Below are 25138 nucleotides of genomic sequence, written 5' to 3'. Positions count from 1 at the left end.
GAAACTGTTGACTGTATAGTTAATCAATAATTGAAATACAGCCTCTTCAATTTTGAATAAACCTTCCAGGAACACAAATGTGCACAAATAGGCCTCCAATCACATGCTTCAGGATAAATGCATGGACTCACAAGGGCAAGGGGGGCTGTGGTCTAGTCAGACTGCACTGCAGCTCATCAGCTAATTGGGGCCATGGGAATAATAGAAAGAATGTGTTGTGTGGCTCCTGTCGTCGTTGTGGTCACAGGATTGAGAGTGACTGTTTCTCAGTGTGAGCGTTTTGTCTGGATTGGAGGGCTAATCAAGAGCAGGTAAATGAAAGAAATGATGAGAATAAGAAGCAAAGCACAGCAGTGTTAGCCAACAGGAAACCTGTCACATAGAGGGGAAAATAAACCAACAGACACAATATAATCTAAACACTAAAAAGGCCGCTCTTATCAGCAGAGCGACAAAAGTGGAACGTGTGCAAAAGGTGTTTTTTAAAATGGTCATAGATTCTATCTTTTCTAGACCCCCCCTTGAATTCTTGGACTGTTTAACTTATGAGGCTCATGAAAGCCAGGCTGATGACTTTGTTTGTTTCTGCTATGGGAGAGAACACAAAGACACAACCCTGGATTTTTAACAGCTAGAATTTGGTTTTTTATAAGTTAAGTTCTTTCAATAAACCACTGAATTAAAAAGGATCTCAGTGTTTCTTTGCTACTTAGTCTAATTTCTAATAGGAGTTTGTCCTAGCTCAGAATGAACTGACCTTTTGACTCTTATGTTCACTTTTACTTTGAAATGACAGAAGGGGAAGTCATTCAAACAGAAAAATGTGAGGCTGAATTTAAAAAAAAAAACAATCTTTTTTGTCACATGTATTTTTTTTCCTGTTACTGCTGAGTTTCCTCGTCTGTGTTGGCTGTTGTCAGCATTCCTTTATACACTAGATGTCCGTAAACGCACATGACTGATCTCAGGAACAGAATAAAGCCACAGTCCAGAACAGAGAGGCCAATTGTGGTATTGGTTCTCTATGACGAAATCTGTCATTTCCATACCAAGTGGCTTAATCAGAAAAACATGCACGTGTTTTCAATAGTCGATGTTAAGTATAAATAAATAGAGCGCATGTATTCTTTAAAGACATTTTTTAATGCAACGATTTCCTATAAAAGGGCACTGGATCTAGCAGGGACTCGCACCAGGGATTCGAATAATAAAGATGGACAGATTTAAAGAGGCAGGGAGGTCAGGTGAACAAACAAACATTTTCAAACCCTGGTTCCTCCTACTCTTGTTCTTCTCCTAAAATGTCAGATGAGTTTATGTCCGAGAACTCAACAGCACAATGCTGTGGAATACATTTCTGTGTTTTTGACCACCAAAGGGATTCCTCTTCCCCGTCAGCTTTTCTTGGTGTTTGCTTGTTTACCACATGCAGCTGGTGCTGCACTTGCCGCAAACGCGCTTTTCAAAACTTAGCATCGTTTTCATTAGAATTGAATACAGGTCAGAAAAACATGTACACTAAAATGGGCATGTCTTTGTATTTTTATTTATTTATTTATTGGAATGAATGAGTCACTGGCCAGCATGCTGCTCACTTCAACAAAACCTGTTTGGACGTTTTTGTTGCAGTTGAGATGACGACAAAATGTAGACTTCCCTTTAAGCATTTCCCCTTTGAAAACACTCTTCTCTGTGTGTCTATGGCCCGAAACTGATGTCTAAAGCAATTTATCTTAAACTATACTTGCTATTTGAAAAACTAAATGACACAAACATCCATCTAGCCTTTTTAAATCAGGGTTTGGGACGTTGTTCAGTACAGTTTTAAAGTAATTCTTTTCAAAAATGCCCCATATGTTAGTTTTTAGGAAGTCGTCAGTGTCAAATACAAATGAAACTGTTGAGCACATAGGCATTTTTAGTAAATAAAAATAATTTAATTTACCCCGTGAATCGATTATGTGTTCTAAAAGTGGCTCTTTAGGGCAACGAATTTAGAGAATAATTTAACGTGAAATGGTAAACTGCAGCCAAATGCCCCCCAAAAATGTCTCTTTTTACGTTGTAAAGGGACTTCTTACCAAAAAAAAAAAAAGCCATTTTAAAATCACACACACAACAAAATATGCAAATATGATCATGTGTGTGTAAAGAGGGTACAAAATATTGCAAGTTTAGGGAATTAAAGCTTATTGACATGTTGGGGTTTTAAATAAATGTAGACATTTCTATCATAATTTGGCTCTGGTTCACTCAGCATTATAAAATGTGGGAAGTCTTTGGGGGAATGAATTGTATGGCCGGAATCTGTGAGCTGTGCTGTTTTTTTTTCTGCCTGGGGATGTTTGTGTATTTACGGCTTCCTGCTGGAAACAGTGGGCTGAGTGTATGCTCTGTGAGTGTCAGATGGCGACAGAGAGCAAGCATGTGAGCAAGTCCATCAGCATGCAACGTGTTGAAACTCTGTCTTTAGTCAAGATTGTTTCATATCGGCTGTAGGACGGGCAGAGAGTTGCAGCTCTGAATTTTTTTGTCTTCAATTTTTAAACCAACTTTATTCAGTTTGTTTTTTCATTTTGCTTCGGACGTTTGCTCCAATGGATGTAACGTTGAGGAATCCCTTAGAGATTATCCGCTTTGTTTTAAACTTTTGGACGCCAACCTCCTATTCATTTTTTCTATAGAGGCATTTGGCGGCTGCTTCTTACCCTCCCCTGTGGTAGTTCCTGCTTTTATGTGTTGTTCTGATCTCTTACTCGAGTCCGGATGAGTGTGCTCCGTTGGCACCGGCTCTCTGCGCTCTGGAAGGGCTGGATATTCAACCAGGAGCCGGCAGAAGGGCAGAATGAGACATCGGCATCTTCAAAGCATGCTGAGGAGCCGCGCAAAACGGAAGGAGTAACGGCCAAGGATGGGAGCACAGAACACCACAATGTGGAAGTTCTAAAACAAAACTCTGAAACAGAGGTCCAGAATGTGGAATATACAGATTCGGATCGTAAAGCCCAAACAGTTGAACTGCTACAGCGCAGCTGCTCTGAGCCATGCCCTCCGGTCTCAGAGTGTGTAGACTGGTCATCCCGATGCCCCCACACAATCCACAACCGTGGGCGCAAATCTCACAGAAGCTGCCACTCTGACGGGAGTGTCGACTGTGTATTGCAGGTGGATAACGGCAGCGAAGGGAACGACTGCTTTCTGCAAAGAGAAGGGTCCCAACGGCAGTCCAGGCGGCGCTTCAGGAGGGTCAACCCTCGTGGAGAGCGAGAACTTATCACAGACGGCCAGGAGCCCACCGGCTACAACACAGTAAGAGAGAAACCCGTTACTACCAAGCAATACTAATACTCTCTGAAGGACCCACTTGTTGAATAGGTTTTTTTCCCTGATCAACAACTGCTTTCTAATGAGTCTTCATAGAATCCTAGAATTGAAATACCTTCATGTTTGAACCATGAAATTAAGACAATTGGATTATTTACACCAAAAAATATCAATCAAAATGTAATTTAAATAGAAATGAAAGAAAGAAAACTGGTTGTTGTTAATCAGATGCAGACCTTTTGTTGTTTTATCTGCTACAAACACGTAGCATCACCATTCAGAGGAACCAAACTGGCTTTACCAGTAAGTCAGTTGGTTTTGTTTTATCTCAACAATGTCTGCAGAGCGAAAGTATTCAGAGTATGTACAGTATGTCTCTCGTGTAAGGCATACCCCCCCCCCCCCCCCCCCACGCATCAGATTGTGTCAGTTACTCTTCAGCTAATCATCAGAAGCCACACCTTACCACACAAACACAGTTTACACACATTTACACACACACAAAAGACTTTTACAAAAGGGGGAAAAAATTCACTTCATACATTTAAAAACTTATCTGGGCACAAACTTCTATTCAAATATCCCAGAGGAGTCACAAAGGAGCTTAACAGAAGCTAAAAAGTGTCCACTGTTGACCTTACCTGCCTCTGTATTCTCATGTTGACCGTGCCACTTTTCAAAATGACATTTTTAGTCTTCAGTGGTGCTGACTCCTACAATATTATAGCCGGTGATGGGGTTTATTGAATATACCCCATCCTTTTAAAAGTGTTGGGGCACAGCTGCCCTATTACAAAGTTAGGCAGAAACAAATGTAAACATGCTGTAATTACATGGAGTTATTTAACGACTAAGATTAAATGGAATCAAGACTGCATAGCAGTACAAGCTAGACGCATGTGGAGATGATTAGACATGATAGAAGATTGTCCTGTTGGATGCTCCCATCTCTTCAGAACACATGCCTGCCAGCATTCATTTTACCCCCACATGCAGTAGTAGAGTTGTAATTCTTGCCTTATTTTGGTTTCTCTTTCCACTGTTTGTGCGCTAGCTAAGGATGAGGTCCAGAAACCAGTAACCCGCTTTATGTATTACAGTTTTTGTCCTGATTCTTACACCTGGTCTCTAGAAACTCATTTTGGGGGCTGCCACACAGGTGCACTACAGTTTGCTGATACTGTGGGGGGCAGATGGGAAAGAGGTTAACAGGAAAGCCTCAGTCCCAACCGCCCTTACGGCTAGTAACTGACTGTCTGTGGGCAACAGAAATGAGCAAACTACAATAGCCCATATAGCCAAAATGTTCATGTACATTTTCTTCTATGGGCGTGCTGCGAGTGGCAAATTGTAGCAGACACTTGCTAGTGTAGGTATGGGTGAACTGGAAAAATACTTTAAGTTGTTGATGTGGAGATACCATTGAAACTCTTAACATGTCTTTGAAAATTGCAGAAATTTCACTCATTTTTAAATATGTTGTTGTACTCTCCTGCATAATTCAGCACAGCAGAACCTGAACTGTTTCAATGGACCAGAAGATGCTGTTAAGAGGCCTTTTTTAACCATAACATTAGAAACCAGTATCACTGCTTTGCAATGGTTTGCGTTGGACTTCTAATGGATTACCCCTAAATCTATGAATTGATCAGGGAACCCCACCACCATTTGGAAAAATAAAATAAAAAATCTGAGACTGTACAAGTCACTGTATGGTTACAAACAAAGAAAAAAACAAGAAGAGAGCAATGTTATCCAGGTTCAATAAAACTATTTCTTTCTTTCTCCTATTAAATTCATATTTGTTGGTTTTTCCTAATAAGGATTTTCAGTTTGTCCAAAACTTAACTCCTCATCCAGTGGTGCGAGAAGCCGAGGATCGTGCGTGTTCTCCCACTGCACACACAGCTACTGGGATTTACTAATGACTCAGCTTCATAATGACCTCACACACATAAATGTTATAAAAAAGATGAACACAGTGAAAGTCTCTCATGAAGCATCAGATGTTCTCATCATTTAAGAAAGATATATTAATGTTTAAAAGCTTCTCTAGTCTTGTTTTGCAGTAGAATCCTGCTTAAAGCGCTTTAACTGCCAGACCTCTTTGAAGTATCTCAAGTTTTATGCTGGTTCAGCCGTCTGCACACAGTTTCTTAGCTCAGGCCACACTCCAATGAAATCACAATTTGAATGAATGCTGTGTTGCACCAATAAAACCATGTCGTTTTTGAATATAATCACAAACTTGGACAGATTCACTTGAAAAGTCTTCTGTCAGCGATATTCCCATTTTTCAAAGCCCTAAAACTCTTCGGCCACCTTGGCTTCACTGAACTTGCTGTTGGAGCGTAAAGCAGCATCCTCTCTGCTGCTTTAAGCAATCTGGTGACAGAAGCCACCACACCGGAAACACACAGCAGTCTCATGCATCGTCTGACTTCCTGTTTTAGTGGGAGAAAAAAATCTGACGTGTTATTTTCTTCTTCACAAGTTGTTGAAGTGTTTACGGTTGATGTGGAAGATGGTGGCGGTTGCTTAGGGTTGAGACTTTGCTCTACTGCTGCCAAGCAGCCAGTTAAAATATTAGGCAAAACTGGTTTCTTGACAATTTTGAGTCTTAACATGAGGTAATGATAGAACCACCCCTGACTCTGAGCTTTTTAAAATCATCACTTGTAGTTCAAACTATTTGTTTAGGGAAGGATTTTTGGTTGTCTGTTGTAGTCTGAGGATGATGCGGTCTGTACTTTCAGCGATGTGAGCGTCAGTGGCTCCACAACTCATAAATGTCACATGTGTGGTCTGTTGGTTGGATACTAGGAGTGATCTGTGGTGCCTAACTCTTGCTTCTTGCTTCAAATGGGAAGGACCTTCACAGACTTCTGGCTTTTGCTGGATTCTCCAGGTCATAGGGTTGAATGCCATACTATTGGGGATTGTCCTTTATGGTGTATTTGTGTCTTTCTTTCTTGCCTATTCTCTTTGTCAGATGGCTATACAGTGTTCCCTTGTTTATAATGGGAGTTTTGTTCAAAAATATAACCAGTGACGTAGGATTAAAGATGTTTTTAAAGCTGAGGAACCCCTCAATGCGCACTTTATGCACTTTTGTCAGCTGGCATTAACAGTTTCACACTTTTCTCTCTTGTTTAAACTCAAACCTTCTTAGGAAATAAGTCCAGTATTATAGAATGAAAACAGATCTGATTGAAATAAAAAAAAGAATTTAGATTTGTCACACTGAACAGAAGAGATTGACAAAGTCAAGAGCCAATCAGGACACAGAACACAGTGGGCTGTAAAAAAAAAAGAAAACACTGAAAAAATGATCTTACAGCAAGACCACAAAAGTTGAACTGCGTTATAGAAAGGGAATACACAGTCCATGATTTTCCTGGGGATGAAGCGTTCTTAGTGACATCTCCAGTTACATGATAATTACATGTTATTAGGCATAACATGTGTTATGTTGTAATAGTGTACATCATTTATTACTTACTTACTTTTTACTTTTTTTATATTTTTGCACATTTTTGTATTTGTATACTTGCACATTTGGGAACACCCCTCACTTTTGCACATTGCTGTCACTTTTCTCTGCTTTTTGGAACTGCTGTGACAATTGAATTTCCCCAATGTGGGATCAATAAAGAAATATCTATCTATAAATGTTTTCAAACGTACATAATACATTTTCCTTCTGTGGTCAGCTTGGTCAGATAAATAACTGTGATAGGTTGTTTTATTTCAGTTTCCTAGGTATAAAACGTTTCCATGGGAGTCACTCGGCACTCACAAATGTCAGCGTCTGTGTTTTCATCACAATGTCACTCCTTGATGGCATCATTTGAACTTAACATGAGAAGCTATTGCTCATCTCACACTTCCATTACTCAGGTCACCCTGATGTCACTGGTTACAATCAGGTTAAACGTTGCATTCCATGTGTAATTGCCTCGCATTAGATGTGACTCATGAGTATGCTCTGTCATTGTCAAACACTACTATGGAGGGTAAAAACTTCTATTTGTTAACTTTCAGCAGGTCACACAGAAGTGCTGATGCAGAGTTTGCTTTTTTTAAATTCAATTTGAGAATACTTTACTCATTGTAAAAGCTTCAATTTTTTTTTAAATGAGAAGACATCAGATGCTTTTATCTTGAAAGTCTGTGCAGCTAGTGTTTTGTTTGAAAATGCCATTTCCTGTGATGACTGTAATGGAATTTCCTCTGGTGTTTTTGAAATGTCCCATTTTGGCTAATCTGTGTTTCTGTGAAACGGTGATTTACGTTGTAGCTGTAAAGAGTTTCTTTAGTTAAATGTGGCTTTACATGGTTGTTTCTTGCTGTAGGGCTGTCCAGATCTAACATATCCTGGGCTGCCAGGATTTCAGAGCTGTAGGCTTTATTAATGCATCCAGTCCTTTTCTGAGCTTATCTGGACTCATTCTGTCAGAATGCAGGTGAGGCTAGTTTCATCCCAGGAGCCACAAGCCTTTTCTGCCTCTGCTACACCAAACATGGCCCCCGAGAGACGTAAGGAGTTTAGAATAAGGGGGCAGGAGAGGTCGGAAGAGTTACAAAAAATTAGAGCTCAAGCTAATGAAAGGGATGAGAAATGACAAGATGGAGAGAGATGAAAACGAGAAATTCCTCATCAAAACAATAAAATGTAAAAAAAGAGCACAATTTGTTTAAAAAAAGTGTAATAAATCAAACTTTTATAAATTAAATGTTTCTAAGACTAAAATAGTGTACTTTTAAAACATTAGAAGCTGTTTGGGGTTGATGGATGAATTCAGTGGAATCATTTATAGCAATGGGATGCTGCCAAATGTGTGTAAAGGTTGTGAAAATACGATGGAAGGACGAACAGAAGATATTTAACTCTGTCAAAAATGCATCAGATTCTGGTGTCTCCTGATGATCTTCTTTCTTCTTAATAGAACGTCTGATACATCTGCAAAATTTAGAACAAGGACAAAGAGTGATGTAGAGATTTACACAAACTAACTATGAAAGTTTTTAAGTCAGGATTTATGCCTTTTCTTTTTAAAGCAGCAACCGGAATTTTGAGATTTCCAGTTGCAATATGCTAAACGTTAAACATGTTTAAGGCTTTCTGCTTTCTGATACTTGCTGTTTGACCATATAATACCATGCGATTTCCCCTCAGACCATGTATCCCACTGTCCCTGCTCGGCTGCAGGACCTGTAACTCACTGAAATGTTACATTCATGCACAAGTTTTTCATTTTTATGCACCCCATATGGATTATATATCATATTAGATTTAGCATCCATTCTTACAAAAATACATTCAAGCAGTTTCTCATCATTTACAAGTCCCCAAACACAAATTCGTTCTTATTATTTCTTTTGTTTTAGCTCTTGAGTTCTACAGACATCTTGGTCTCACACCCTGAGTTTGTGTGCACGAGTGTTGGACAGTTGCACTTTACCAGCCAGAGTACTTTCTGCTGCTAATTTTAGGGATTACATCAGCAGCACCAACATGAAGACCTTGCTGAACTCTCTCTCTGTTGCTTGTTTTCCCCTCTGCCCCCCCCTCCTCTTCTCTAACTTCCTCTGCTGTTTCTTTTTTCACTTCTGTCAAACCTATTTCTCTGCACTCTTGTTTTCAACTTTCAACCTTATTTTTTAGTTGTGTTTTGTAAATTAATTGATATTTTCCTTTTATTTTTGTTATGTGGGTTTAGAGAAACGTTAACATATTTTTCGTACTTACCGTTAGCTAAAATAAAAGCAAAAAAGGAATGGGTGGTGTCAGCTACAAACAAACACAACACTTGCCTTTTTTTAATTTCTACTTTAACTTTTAAAAGTTTTGATTTTTCATGTAATTTTCATAAAGGTTTTTTATCATTAACACTACATTCCTAGATTCTTCTTGCCTTCTATATTTATTTTATTTCATTGCCCCTTATTAATAGAAAATGTATAGAAAATGCTTTGACAGTACATGAATGTTTGAGGTTTTATTCTTACCTCTGCAGAGATCAATCACAAGTGAATTAAAAGGGATTTCATGACTGTTCTGGTTTGAGGACAGACATTTAAAACATTTAAGAATCATTTCCATTCTTCTTGAAACTTTATAGTTTGGAACACTTAAATCAAAACTGTCTGAATGTGTTGGACTTGGAGCTTCGATTGTCCTGTATAACATACAGGAGTTAAATATTCTATCAGATTAAGTTTTGTGTTCTTCTCTTTGTGTTCTAGCGTAGTTTAACTCATGATGAGTTGCGTGTCCTGTCAAACTTGTGTGTGGAAGTCAGTGTGTGTGGCGTCTCACTGGGGCGTTTTTCCCATCAGGCTGAATGACAAGCAAGACATGAACCCCAAAGGTATTCACAGAGACTAACCTGCACACACAGGATGTGATGCGGGTCTAGTAAACCATGCAGCATGCGTGACTCTGTCGCCTTCCTTTTCCTGTCTTTTAGCAACTGTCTACATGTTAAGTAAAAACAATACGCGGTTGAATCATAGTTTGAGGATTTATCTGTCCTAAAATTTTCTTTTCTTGCAAAACTTGACTTCCGCATCTCTTTTTTTCTTTCCTTTTCTCTATACAGTCAACAAACTGTCGCCCACTTTCACATGCTGACAAAAACACCATTGCAGGTAGACCACTCCGGAAGTGTTTCCTGTTTCCGGCGCTGTGTTTACTGTCATTGAGCCCCTTTAAAAGTCTGCATGTGTGTCTTCCTGTTTTCATTTCTAACCACGACTTTGTTTGATCTGATAGGATCCCAGAACTGTTTTAAAACTACTTTATGGTGTTTTACTTTTAATTACTAAGTGATTAAAAAAACTCAATGGGAAATTGTTCAGATATGTTTATTTGTATTAGATATTTATCCTATTTCCTAACATTTTTTGTTTCTATTAACATTTTTCTTGTGAGTTATTATTATTTTGTTGGAATTTTCCTTTTTCAAGCATTCATGACACAAAAATATATATACATAGATAAAACCTTATTAGGATATTTAGTCATAAAATGATTAGAAAATAAAAAATTTAAAGAAATGCACATATATATATATATATATATATACACACACACACACAACTTTGTCATCTGTAAATGTTCTTGTCGTTGGATGTTGGGGGAATATTTTATGACATTACAAAGTGTTTATTTTTTTTATAAAATCTGTATTATGAAAAATTCTAATGTTATATAATTTTGGTTTGTGACTCAGTCAGCATTTGAAAAATACTAATATTTGCACTTGTTGCTCTTTAGGTAATAACTACTGACTCTAAACTCGACATCTGCAGTTAGTTTCTTAGGTTTGCGCCTAAGGAAGCGCCTGATTAACTTTGATCCTAACAGTCGTATGATCTGGTCAAAATCCTTGGAGGAAACGCTGCAGCGGTGTGTTTTATTAGGGCTCAGACTTGGCTGGTGGAGCAAAAAAGATGATGCTCAATGGCACAGGCTTTTTGCAAAAGGGGAAAGCTGCAGAAAGTGTACTTGCACACAAACACACACTGTGTATCCTTACCAGCCTCCATTAGACCCGGACTCTTTAATCCATTCATCTTTGGTAATTTCATTCATGTGCCTCACTGTGAGTTAGAGGGTGATGGTGTTTGTGCTTCCATGTTTGTTTGATCTCCTCAGATCACCAACCAGCTATGTTCTGGTATGGATCTATCAGTGCAGCTGTCTTCCCCTTTTCCTCTTTCTGTCTTTTTTCTCTCTCTTGTGTACATTGCTCTCCGCTGAAGCCAGAGCTCCATGTGCTTGCCTCTGATTGGCTGGGGAGTAAAGAGATGATGTCATTTCTAGCCGGGGGTGTGTCTCCTAGCTTGCACAGAGAGAACAGGGTAGAATTCCAGGTCTGAAGAAACACAAATGGCTGCATGAAGAAATAATGGGGTAAAATCTGAAGAATGCATTATATTAAGTTGTAGAGAGAGAAAAAAACATTAGTTACTTTTTAAAAAATAAAGTTTTAAATCAACACATTTAAATTAAATGGAATTGACAGAAATGTCCTTCTTATCTTTGTGGGACATTTTTTTCCTAAATTATTCTATTTAAAAAGGAAGTAAACACAAAAATTTAGCTAAATTAGCTTTATTTTCATGCAAAAAAATGCAGTTGTTGAACACAAAAACAATGTTTTTTTTTAAACTTCACTTTTAGAACAAATATTCTTACTGATCTTTTTCAACGCGCTGTGATCATCTTTGTATGACCCAGACTTGTTATCCGACGACTTCATATTTAATTTGGCCATAATTAACAAATCATTTAGCTGGGTTTTAGTATTGGTTCTGTTTTTTCATCATTTGTAAAACAAAGACGCATTTTATTTAAGTTGTATGCAGGATTAATTCCAATCATTGGAAAATTGTTTACTTTCTTTCTTTCTTTTATGCCACATCTTAGTAAGACTATCAATGGTGCAGGTAATTTTTTTCAAAACTATCTAAGACTTTTTTTGTTTGTTATTAAAATATTTCTGTGCCAAGCTAAAATAAAATCTAACCATCTTCTTTTTACTTAAAGCTCACATATATAAACGTTTTAACTTTTAATTGTTTTTCTGCAGAGTCCACATTTCTTTGGAGTTGTCCCACATAGAGACGCACTGGACTTATTCTAGATCCCGTCAGAGCGGGGCCGAGTTCCTATTATTTAAGGCTGCAGTCTACCCTGATCCTGTTATTACGTCAGTGTTTAGTGGAGCGGTGTACTGCATCATCATGACTTACTGTATGTGTGATAAATAGGTCCTTCTAATCTGTCAGATTCTGATTTTTGCGCCACACATCATCCAGAGTAGTCTTTGGAATAGATACATCTATTGGCAATAACTGTTATTGTGTGGCATGCTTTACTTAGACAAAAAAAACAGCAGATCTGCCCTTGTAAATCATACAGACTGGGATTTATCCCCTCTTTGTTTTTTGTAATTTATGCGTCACTCTGACAAAGGGGAGAAGGGGGAGTTGCCTCCAAACCCCCGTCTTTATGTTGCCTCCAGATCAATGGAGATGTTCCCTCTCTTTCTTCTCTGTATCTTTGGCTCTCATTCTCTCCTCCTGTCCATCACTTTCTCTCACCCGCCTCTGTTCAGCAGCCAATCCATCTAATGCAGTTTCCCCCCTGCTCTCCACTCATTTGTGCCACCTCCCACCCCCCCCCCCCTTCTCCGGCTGCACAGGTGATGTCATTCTTTTTCAGCTGGATTCCCCTCCCTTGTTCTCTCTCCCACTCTTTCCATTAGCGGCCGGTCCTCCGCCGTGCAGCATCAGTCCGCCGAAGCTACTCTGAGAGTGAGAGTGGGAGGGGGGAGGAGGAATGCCGGCGTGAGGTGTGAGCGCCAACTGGTGATGAAAGCTCACTGGGAGGATACAGGAGTCGGATCTTTGGACCCAGAGCTTCACCGCTGGGCATCCTTGCTGGAGCTCTGTAGAGATGAGAAGAGTTGCAAAAAAGATTGAGACAGGAGTTTGACAGACGTAGACAACGACTAAGGAAGAAAGAAGAACTGCAGGCGGATCATCCATGATTTAGGAAGCATCAAGAGGACTGCTTGGATGAGTTTTAATCAGACCAGAGGCTTCTTCTCCTGAGGCTGCAGATGCATTGACAAACCCCCCTTTTCTGCAGCCACCATCATTTTTTTGGGAGATATCCTCTACTCCTTAAGGAAGTAAAGTGGATCTATAAGAGGACAGAAAGGATTTGATGTGCTTTTGCTCAAGTTGCCTTGATCTCTGGATTTAGATGCTTTTTTTTCTTGAGTCTGGGTTTGTTTTCGGCTTCACCGCTGCAGTTCTCTTAAATGTTTCATTGGCGTGCAGAGCTCCTTTTAAAAATGGTTTCTAGACTTTCTTTTCATAACAAAAAATGACCGTCATGCATTTTATTTAATCTCTTTTATCTCTAAATCCCTGAAGACTTATTTTAAAAACAACACAACAACCTTTTTGCAACGAAAAGTGGCATCAGACCTTTTTTTTTTTTTACCTTTTTTTTTTTTTTGTCATCTTCTTGCCGAACGGGGGAAACTTCCCCTCGCTGGCGCCTTCCCTGCTGTGGAAATGGCTTTCCTGGTCCGTTGCTATGCCAACTGCTTGCAGCCGTGGTCCTCCAAAGTAAGAGATGTCGTAATCCCTTTTTGGCCAGCGCCTCTAGCTTATGATGCCACCGCCTCTGTGTATATTTGTGTCTGACGATGTGTTAGAGAACTATTCAGTAATGAATTCAAATTAGTCTAAATTATTTGCATTTTGCAGATATGCATCTTATCTTCTTAGAGACACTTGCATAATGGCTCTTTTTGCAATCATTAAATTTAAACAAAGGTCAGTAACTGGTTTAAAATGAAGACATTTGATTTTCTTTTTTTATATTCTAAAAAACTTGAAATTAAGGATAGCAAGAAGAAATTGAAAAACATATATATATATATATATATATATATATATATATATATATTTATATTTACAACTTCATTGAGTTAATTGTGCAAGTTGCAAGCCCCTACCTCATTTGATTTTGTTTTTTTTGCTATACATTATTTATAATATTTTTATTAAATATTTTTTTATTTTTCTAAAAACTGTGGATGAAGTAATGAATCTTTGAGACTTTTTTTTAAATCGATTTTCTTTACCTAAATGCATCCATTTAATCTCTAACTTGCCTGTTGTCTTACAGTCCTCAGCACCAAACTGTTAATAATTAAGCTGTGTTTATAATTAACAGTTTGATGACCTAGTTTCAGTGTCCCAAAATAGTTTGCAGTGGAAGGCTCTGGTGAACTTTGCGATGACGAAGGCGGGCGGCTTCAGTCTACGAGCTAGTGTGCTTTAGAGGTTTTTTAATTTGATGTTCTATTTTAAAAAACAAAAAAAGGGAAATTGTCAAAAACGATCAGCATCACAGCAGCAATCCAGGCTGTGCAGTTCTGCTGTGCCTCTTCTGGCAAAATGAGTTTCCCATACATCCGTGGATGTCTGTCAGTCTGGGAGCATCTGTCTGCGCTTGGAAAGCCTCAGAGACTTTTGTGTGTTTGTTGATTTGAATGCATGTGTGTTACCAACGGGCAAAGTTGTAATTGGTTCTCCTGAGATAAAGAGGCACAGAGAAACAAGATGTTCAAAGATGATGCACAGGACAGAGCCATTTCTTAAATGCGCCGTTTTCCCCGCTTTAATCGTATCCTCCTCCTGCTGCCAAAGTTTCTCTAAGGATAAATCCTACAGACTCACCTTTTTAAAGGTTAATTATGTTTCCGCTTTTGCTCCCATGAGGCAATTTCTGCTTTTTCTAAATGTGCAGTTGCAATTTCAAACACTTGCAGCAAGTTAAATAAATTTGAAGGGCAGTCTGCAAAGACAAAAAAAACAACACCACCCAAACCATGCTTGAAATCAATAAAACACAAAAACATATTTTGGGATGTAGTAATTCGAAGACAAAATAGTAAAACAATAGAAAGATACGTTGAAACTTCTAAGAATGACCAAAGAAGAGTATATTTGCTATTTTCTTGGAATGACGACAGATAATTTCAGATTTCATGTTCAGGTGCCTGCAGCTTTGCACTGAACAGATTGAGCAATGCAATCATACAGCAGAAGACTTCAGAGAAAAACAGTGTGGATGTCTGAGGCCATGTCCATATTCCAATGTTTTTTTGTTGTTAATGGAAATTAACATGTCTCTGCACCTGGTATTCGCATTAACCGGGCGTTTCTAGTTGCAGATGTAACCCTGTGTTAAACCTAAGACATAGACATCTAAAAATAGGGTCTTTTAAAATCAACAGTGAACTTTGTAGCTTTCCTGTACACCACAATTACACATCTGATCCACATACTGACGCTCCCCCTAAGAAACAATTGATGAATTCTTTTTTTCACATTGCTTTTTAAGCTTGCATTGCCTCTCCGTCTTATTTTACTATCATGTCAGACTAAACTATTCTGGAAAACACGCCTTTTGTTTTGCTGTCAAGGGTCATACTTGCCACACCATACTAGCATGCTCCAGTTTCTCACAGCAGAGGATAGTTATTGAAATATTGGCTGGGCTGATGGCTGGAAATTTGGCGTCAGATGACAGGCAGTAAAATGTAGGGCAGGGAAGCTGCTCTGTGAGGCCAGAAAAGTTTCTCTTTTGAGGCCTACAAGCATTTTTTTTTCTCCTAAACAACCCAGGATTTTAAAAAAGCTGCCTTCCTTGGTCGGTTTATTTCTCAAAATAATCTTTAATCGTCGTGTTTACCTTTTTCTATTTTTTTGAATTGTTTGCTGTGAACTGTCCCTTTAAATCCTATCCTGTTCATCACAGCAGACATCACCCTGCAGCATAAGGACATGTCAAAATGTTACAGCTTTTCTTGCTGGTGATCGGCTTTTACTCTTGAGCCTTTGTTATGGTTTTTCTTCCTCTTCATCTTTATCGTTGTACGTTTTATTACTTCTGCTTGTACCCTTCTTTTCCATACTATTTCCTGTCAGCCACCCCTTCATTGTCTGTTAGTTGTTCAGCTCTTCTTCTGTCTACCTTTCCATCTCTCCATCCCTATCTATTATTCAAACATTAATAATGGAGTCTTTTGTTGACCGTCTGACGTTGCTGCTTCGGCTTCTGTTGTTTCCCTGGTGGGCTTTATCCTCACTTATCTGCTCCTGGCTGTCTTATAAATCACACTTCTTATTTTGCTCAATGTGTCCAAAACCAAAGTGCACAGACTCCCTTTAAATATGTTTTGTTTTGGGGCAGATTTTATTTTTTACTTAAAAAAATGTAAAGAACAGGGAGCCTAAATTACTGGAAAAGACCTGATTTTGCATTAGTCCTCAGCTTGGCCTTATGATTCATAAAAATACCTTAAGTAGAACATACATGTATGGGAAATATTTAACAGTTTTTGCTTCCTAATTTAGGAAAAGTTATTCCGGACAATTAACAAAAGATGCCTTTGGGTAACCATCTAACCTTCTAGCTGGAGACATCCCTGGCATAGTGCATCATGGTCATCCCTGGCATAGTGCATCATGGTCATCCCTGGTATAGTGCATCATGGTCATCCCTGGCATAGTGCATCATGGTCATCCCTGGCATAGTGCATCATGGTCATCCCTGGCATAGTGCATCATGGTCATCCCTGGCATAGTGCATCATGGTCATCCCTGGCATAGTGCATCATGGTCATCCCTGGCAAAGTGCATCATGGTCATCCCTGGCATAGTGCATCATGGTCATCCCTGGCATAGTGCATCATGGTCATCCTTGTTAAAGTGCATCATGGTCATCCCTGGCAAAGTGCATCATGGTCATCCTTGTTATAGTGCATCATGGTCATCCCTGGCATAGTGCATCATGGTCATCCTTGTTATAGTGCATCATGGTCATCCCTGGCATAGTGCATCATGGTCATCCTTGTTATAGTGCATCATGGTCATCCCTGGCATAGTGCATCATGGTCATCCCTGGCATAGTGCATCATGGTCATCCCTGGCATAGTGCATCATAGTCATCCCTAGCATAGTGCATCATGGTCATCCCTGGCATGGTGCATCACGGTCATCCCTGGCAAGGTGGATCACGGTCATCCCTGGTATAGTGCATCATGGTCATCCCTGGCATAGTGCATCATGGTCATCCCTGGCAAAGTGCATCATGGTCATCCCTGGCATAGTGCATCATGGTCATCCCTGGCATAGTGCATCATGGTCATCCCTGGCATAGTGCATCATGGTCATCCCTGGCATAGTGCATCATGGTCATCCCTGGCATAGTACATCATGGTCATCCTTGGTATAGTACATCATGGTCATCCCTGGCATAGTGCATCATGGTCATCCCTGGCATAGTGCATCATGGTCATCCCTGGCATAGTGCATCATGGTCATCCCTGGTATAGTGCATCATGGTCATCCCTGGCAAGGTGGATCATGGTCATCCCTGGCATAGTGCATCATGGTCATCCCTAGCATAGTGCATCATGGTCATCCCTGGCATAGTGCATCATGGTCATCCCTGGTATAGTGCATCATGGTCATCCCTGGCAAGGTGGATCATGGTCATCCCTGGCATCAGGCCTGCACAATATACCGCAAATTTATCGTTATCGCAATATCCAGCTCTGCAATATGCATATCGCAAAAGACGACGAATATCGCAATAAATCGCAAACCCAAAATGTGTTAAAACAATCTTCTAGCAGCTTGAAGCATTTAACGAATCAAATAAATTCCTTTATGCTTTGACCAATCAGATGGACGCCTTCCCATTGTTGACCAATGAGATGGAGGCCTATTATGTTAACCCTGGTCCTGAAGAGCCTCAACCCTGCCTGTTTTCCAGGTCTCCTTAACCAGCTTGCTGTTGATTGGCTGACTCAAGTGATTTCACATCCTGATTGACTGAACACACCTGATTTTGGTTATCATTATCGAGCAGTCTAGGGAGAATTGGAAAACAGACAGGGTTGAGGCTCTTGAGGACCAGGGTTAGCCACCCTGACGTTTGTCCCCCATGTCGATGAAAGGTCATTTGGAGTATAATTTTTAAACTGTTGCAATGAAATGGGAATGATGTTTTTGTTTATTTTTCTATTTGTTTATTTACCGCAAATTTATCGTTATCGCAATATTGATCACTAATATCGCATATCGCAAGTTTTCCTCATATCTTGCTGCCCTACCTGGCATAGTGCATCTAGTCATCCCTGGCAAAGTGCATCATGGTCATCCCTGGTATAGTGCATCATGGTCATCCCTGGCATAGTGCATCATGGTCATCCCTGGCAAGGTGGATCATCGTCATCCCTGGTATAGTACATCATGGCCATCCCTGGTATAGTGCATCATGGTCATCCCTGGCAAGGTGGATCATGGTCATCCCTGGTATAGTACATCATGGTCATCCCTGGTATAGTGCATCATGGTCATCCCTGGCATAGCGGATCATGGTCATCCATGGCATAGTGCATCATGGTCATCCCTGGCATAGTGCATCATGGTCATCCCTGGCATAGTGCATCATGGTCCAGTGTCAGGCTTACATTTTGCTTCGCTGTTCTCAGCAATTTGCTCATGCGGGACATTGGCATTCTCAGTTTGTCCAGATGCTTTTTCCATTGAATAGTGATGTGGATTTAAAAGGGAAAGCCTGACATGAATGGGGGATTTATCACAGGGCTGGACCCAGTAGGAATGATGGGTCACATAGATTGAAAAGCCAGACAAACAAAGTGTCTAAAACTTCTAACGGCTTGTGCTTACAAAAAACAATTTTACCAATTGAAGGAGTGTAGGCGGATCAAATGAATTGCCACCTTTAAAGACAAGAGAAACGTTTTTTAAAAAAAACGTTTTGGTAATATTTAAAAATGTTATCTTCAGTTTAACAGCAAGACATTTCATTTTATTCAAACTTAGGCAAATATCTTCCCCAAAATAATAACATTAAAACCCAAAATTATGAGAATTTTAAAGAAACAATTTTGAATAGGATTTTATTTTTTAGAGCTAAAGTTCACTAAGAGTAAAGTTTGAGCTTCTGGAACAACTATTTTGAAGGCCAAGGTTATCAGCCGCCATGACAATATTTATTACAGTTCAAAATAAAAAAGCAATATTCTATTTGGCCTCTGTATACATTTATGGGGGTAATAAAAAAAAAGGGTAGAAACCAGTGTGGTTTTGCTTGTGGGATAACGATTTATCTGTCTTGTAGTACTGAAATAAATCTCTGCTGTTTATATTCTCACTTTATTAAAGAGGCTACATCCAACAAGTCGGCAATAAAATAAAACAAAACACTTTTCCCTCACAAAATGATTGTGGAGAAATTGCAGGCACCTCAAAGTAATCATTGAGTCATTGTTCTGTGGCTCCCTTGATACACTAACGTGTTCACAGAAACATTTTGATGCTCTGAGAGGAAGTCTTTTGCCAGGTGAGGTTAAATGCCACCAACTCTTCACATTGACCCTGACTGATTTATTCTGACCTCGGTTGTTGAGGCGAGCTAAGTGAACTAGATTATAATGCACCGCAGCCTTTGAGCCTAAAGTGTTGTAGAGTGGATGTATGGCATGCAGATAAAAGCACAGGCTGAGTGAACTTGTGCAGAAGCAACAGAGGGAAGGGAGGGAGAGAATCGGCTCTTTTAGCACGCTGAGAGAGGTCCAGCATATCATATGCACAGGAAGTGGGGGTGATAAAGATCGATATGGATTGCATTTAGCCAGGCCATGCCCTACTCGTCTCCCATCAGCCATATATTACTGCTTTATCTTTCTAATAAACACAGACCCTCACTCTCACATTTCTGTTACCTCTTACTCTTAGTTTTTGGTGTGAACAGTGTATCTATTGCAGTACATAACATATGAGTGCAAATATTGATGTGTTCAGTTATTGAGCATTTTTATTTAGAGAAAAACCCAAGTTGTATTATTTATTTTAGAACAGGACTTGGCATATTTGTTTGATTTGTCACTGAAATGATATTTTTTCACAAACATTGAAGCCTGTTTGTCATAATTTTGAAGGTTCTGGTTCAGTACAAAACGGTTCGCTTTAGCTGTTGGATCACGTGTATTTTTATTCCTTGTCATGTAGAATGAGTAAGAAAATAGCTGCATATCGATTTTGACCAATCTGAGCTCTTGTTATCTATTGGCTTATATACATTATTCATGTGGATTTTAATCAAGATTTTTAATGTGATCTGCAGTCTTGAAACATAGTCCTGCAACTATATAACCTGAACTAAATTTACATTATCTCCATACAATTTCTTAAAACTATTAAAAACCCACTCAGATCATCGCTTTTAAAAGCATTCCCAGTTTAATTATTTTTATACCGTTTTTTTGACAAAATAAAAAATAAAAACAGTGTCATTGTGGAATATGCAAATATGCTGTTTTAATCAGCTTTTTCTTCATGTGATTTGCAACAATTTGAAAAAAGAAATATTAAAAATCAAATTTTGAGCTTAATTGTCTTTACAAATGTTCTCTATCCTCAGGAAAATGCCACAAGAAAATGTTAAAAACACCAAAGAAAAAACACAATTTTCATCAGAGTTAGTTTTTAAAGTATAAAAAAATAAAAAAATAAACCTTGGGAAAGGAATTGGAGCTCCAAATGTCAATAGCATTGTGAAATTCTGTTTTCTGTATAAATAGAGTGAGAAACCCACTCAACATCTCATAAGTGTGATGAAACGGAAGCTCCTGTATTCAAATACAATCATTCAAAGTCCACACACACTTTCATCCCCCAATGTAACACTTGAACTTGGTGGCCTCTTCCTCTTCACTGCACACACACTCCTGTTCCAAATCAAAGCACAGGCAACACATGCAGATGAAAATATATGCTTCTCGCCACCAATTTATATTCAGACCCCACCTACTGGAGGGGCGTCAGTCAGGAAGTACCATCCCCAACCCCCCACTTTACCCTCATAGTACATCAAAGTACTGATATTTCAGCCACTCAGGGGCCCTACTCCCTCAATTTGACTCGCTCCCATTATCTCACTGCTATTGATCCACTTCCCCTCTTCTGGCTTCACATCCAGAGAGGCTTTACTGGACAATTTTCAAGGACATTTATAAATACATAGTGGGGTGGGTGGGTAATTGCTCTGTGCTCTTTTTCAATTTGTAAAAAAGGTAGAGAGGGGGATGGTATGGAAATGTAATGGGTAGTGGGATAGTGGTGTGAAAAAAATGTGATATTCCTATCAAAATGTTGTCCTAGGTGCAATTTAAAGACCCACTCCAATGGAAATTTTGTTTTTGGTGTTTTTTTTTTCAACACGTTCTTGTGGTGTTTTTCTCATGATGGAGGACATTTAGATCTTAAGACAAAGGACCCTCTTGAAAACAAGATGTTGCATCTCAAGTGGCTTATCCTCATGTTTAAATAAATAAATAAAATCGATTAAGAAACTTAGGCTCAGAGTAGCATTTCTAAGTATTTCTTTATTCAAGTCATTGGGATTCAGGAACAGAGGAAAAAAGTGACATTTGAAAGGGAGGCTGTTTGTGATGTATCCAGCTTAATCATAATTAAAAGACCTTTGAAAATAGATTAAAAGATGATTGGATTGGGCCTTCAAAAATGAAAATCAAAGGTTTTTTATAGATATTTTTGCATTTAACCAAATTCGTTTTTTTTCTTTTTTGGCAACAAGCTATTAAAAAATACAAATACTTGAATATTTCTATCCAATAGATGATTGATTTTCCATATTAATTTAACCTAATTAAATTAGTAACTTTAATATGTTGGCAGGGTGGTTTATATCATTTTTGGATAACATTTTGCCCTAAAAATAATAATAAGACTTTTTCTATTCCAGATTTACAGACTTGCTTTTGAAATCTGTAGTGTCGTGTTTAGGAGAAAACCCACATCAGTCGGACTCTTATGGCTTTTTCTTTTTAGTTAATTTCCTGTCCCGCTGTACTGTGTTGCCAAAATAACTGTGAAGCCTGTCTGTCAGTTGGCTGATACGGTGAGACCAAAACCACCGTTAACAAAAAACACCGCATGAGAACCTGAGGGTGTTGATGCCCCTGCAACCAGCCCCTGAGTCTACCTACAGGGGAAGCAGGAAGACGCTGCTCATGTGTGCTTGTATGTGTGGAGCACTGTAGACCGAGCTTCAGGGCAGGAAGCATCTGTTAGCAGAGAGGTGGGGGCTGCGAGCTACAGTGTTGTATGTATTTGCACATGTGTTTGTGTTGGTATCAGAGCCGGCTGCTTTTCCTGCTCTCCTGTATCCGGCAGGCCTGGCCCTGGCCCACCTTCCTCAGAGGCGGAGATGGCGACGCCTTGCAGCTTCCTGAGACGCACACATGCTAATAGTACAAAGAAAACAGAGATTTGTAGGCAAACATTCCAGGAGCAACAATTTACCAAAGCTTTGTGATGTAATTTTTCTGCTGTATTCAAAATATAATTTATATATATCAATATAATTGAAGGACGTGTTTTGTCTATTTCAACCTTAGGTTTATGCATTTGCTGAGGTTTTATGAACAGGTCTGTTTAAACGTTTTGATCAGTATATCACAGAAATACGGTTTTCAGGTCTTGCTTTATCGATTTGTCTCAACCTGCAATGATTCATTTTGCCTATAAGGGAAAAATTCAATTTAAACATATTTGATAATTCAACCCTTCCCACTGCCGTTTGTTTTTTTTAAGCGCAGACTGCTGCTGCGTGGGAAGCCTTAGACGGGCTGTGACAGATTTCATCTTCTTCAGAAACAACAACACGTCTGAGTAATAATGACTGTCTGCTGCCAATAACACACGCAGATGCCACCTGGAAGGAGCGTCTACTTAAATTCTGTATTTATCTGTGGATTAGTGATCCAGTGAAAAAAACGTAGACTGCAGGGGTGCCGATATGAGCCAGTAATATTATCCACAATGTAAGCCAACAGGAAACTAAACCAGGGAAAGCTGTGTTGACATAACTGAGTTAAACCAGTTCAACACGGTAAAGCTGAAAATTCATCTTGTTTAGATTTTTCATGTACTGTAACTACAGACAGTTTTCCAAATATGAAATGAGGACAAAATGCTGCTTGTGTTTGCTTTATTTTTCTGTTCCAGTCCTTTTAAATTTTGTTCCAAGATCAGACAATTGGGGCAAAAGTCACAGGCCTTTGGCAGGGTTGATGCTCTCCAGCATCCCGTCTGTCACAACACTGGCACAGCATCCTGCTGAGACTGCCAACTAATGGCTGTTGATCTGCTGGAGAAAGTCGCCAGCCGGTGTGTCCAGGCCAGAGACCAATAAATGCTGAACTTTTTGCCTTTCTACCAATTGGCTGCCATATCACTGTTCTTTAACTAAGATAAAACAGAATTTCACTAAAGTTTAATTGAGCAACTTGTTGCCAGGCAGAATTCATTTTGTTGGGGGGAAATTGTTGTTGCCCCCCAACAATAAAATACACATCTCATTGAAATGAGATGTGTATTTTATTGCTGTTGTTGCAGCAATAAAATACACATCTCATTTGAATGAAAAGATATTTATCTGTTTTTAAGGATCCTTCTCTTTCAAGTTGTAACGCCTGTTGAATTTATTCCTTTTTCTGTTTTTACCACTGATTCTATGAAACACTTCCACAATTTCTGAATTAGTTCAGATTAATAATCTGTTCCCCTCGTGCGTGAACAAATAGAAACACCTGAACTGATTTATTAAACAAATTAGGAGAGTCTCCTCACTTAGTGATCAAGCACTGAGGATGTCGTCTTCTCGTTGTGGAAGAATAGAATATGAGAATCAAGATGAATGTGTTCTGGATGATCTGGATTGATGTGTGTTGTGCTGAGGAGCCACCTCACCGTCTGAATCTCAGGAAAATGTCTGAGCAGAGGAAGGTGCTTGTGTTTTTGTGTGTTTGCACATGTGGTCTCCTGCTAACTCCAGACACGCTCTGTCTCTTCCTCTCAAATGTCTGACTTTCTCAGTTGTCACCTCCAATTAAAGTTTCAATTCGTAACATCTCCCCATGCTCCAGTTTTGGGGGCACGCAGTCACATTGGCAGAGTTATGGCAGTGTGGACTGAGACAGAATTGCTGTCTTTGGAGAACTGTAGATGCTTTTTATCTTCATCTGTTCCCACATTTTCACTTCATCCATATTCCACCCCACTCTGTCAAATTCTATTTCAAATTCTATTCTATTCTACCTGGAGACTTCTCAATATTGCATACATATAAACTACTTTAGATCCTTTGTTTAGGCCGACTTAAACTCCAGGTGCGTCTGTTGTGTTTTCTCTTTATGTTTCTGTCTGTTCTATTATGTCTGGAAATGTGAGAGAAGCCAGTTAAATAGCATCAAATCTATTCCTTAGATGGTGGATTCAGGTGGCTGTAATGTGGTAAAGTTAGTTTCTCATGTGGAGTTTTCAATATGACCTGGGTGAATTTATGTCAGCAGGTGCTGGTTTCTTGCTAACTGCTTGAAAACATGAATCAGCATTAAATAAATCTTTTCGTGATCCTACAGGGTTAAGTCTGGAGTGTAGTGTGCCACTGTCCACCCAGTGTTCCCTAGCTTGAAAAGTCCCCTAGCATATTTTGTCTTTGTCTTATTCTGCGTCAATTTGATGCAGATTTGACAGTCTTCTCCTGAATTAAAGGGGAGAGGGGGTAACAGTTAATGAAAACAGGCCAAAGGGGGGATTGCCAAATGAAAAACTGACGGCAGGAGTCGGGGACTGGGGGAAAAGAGCTGTGGCGGTTGACTCGTTGAAGGGAGACACAAGACGGAGTTAATTACAACGAAAGGGAGCCGAGATGGGCCGGAAGAGATGCTGCAAAGAAATAGAGCAGAGAAATCCGAAAACCCGTAGGTAATCAAACTGAGGCAGTAGGTTACAGGCTATGTCAAAGAAAAAGCAGATCCTGTGTGCTGCGTGACAGTAGCACCCTTGTTTTTGTGCCGAGGTGCTCGACTGCTGCTGGGATGTGGTTTCTGGTGTGGTAGCACACTTTGCGAACAAAATCAACTTACTGATGGCTTTTGAGATGGGAGGGGGGTTACTTTGTGTTCTCTCTGTTTAAAAGTGGATTGACTCCTTAGCAGTAAAACAAATTATCTTCTATTAAAAAAAAAAGTAAAAACTCCTACCTTAAAATTTTCTCTGAGTTTTGTCATGATTTTTTATGCTATCACACTTATAGATTAGTTCATTTAAGGATAGAAACCTGGGATTCTATGATGGAATCTGTCTTCCCTGATAT

The 25138-nt window shown here is 39.3% G+C and overlaps 1 protein-coding gene across 30 annotated transcripts in view; it reads left to right on the top strand.

The window, feature by feature from the left end:
* rapgef6 (Rap guanine nucleotide exchange factor (GEF) 6) overlaps positions 1 to 25138 on the top strand; it is a 122642-nt gene that overhangs the window by 45511 nt on the left and 51993 nt on the right. For 23 of the 30 annotated variants that reach the window (XR_013647522.1, XR_013647521.1, XM_078930952.1 and 20 more), the window contains one exon: positions 3166 to 3309. Coding sequence is in view for 28 of the 30 variants with exons in the window: in XM_078930952.1 (XP_078787078.1) it covers positions 3166 to 3309 (144 nt within the window). In the remaining 2 variants the exon portion in view is untranslated. Of the gene's footprint in view, positions 1 to 3165; positions 3310 to 12597; positions 13477 to 25138 lie in introns of those variants that run through there. The other 7 variants (XM_078930966.1, XM_078930965.1, XM_078930961.1 and 4 more) reach the window with 1 other exon arrangement.

This window comes from Oryzias latipes, chromosome 14 (genome assembly GCF_053564925.1).
Source record: "Oryzias latipes strain Hd-rR chromosome 14, Olatipes_Hd-rR_3.1".
Classification (NCBI taxonomy): Eukaryota; Metazoa; Chordata; class Actinopteri; order Beloniformes; family Adrianichthyidae; genus Oryzias; species Oryzias latipes.
This window is presented reverse-complemented; position numbering and strand designations above follow the sequence as displayed.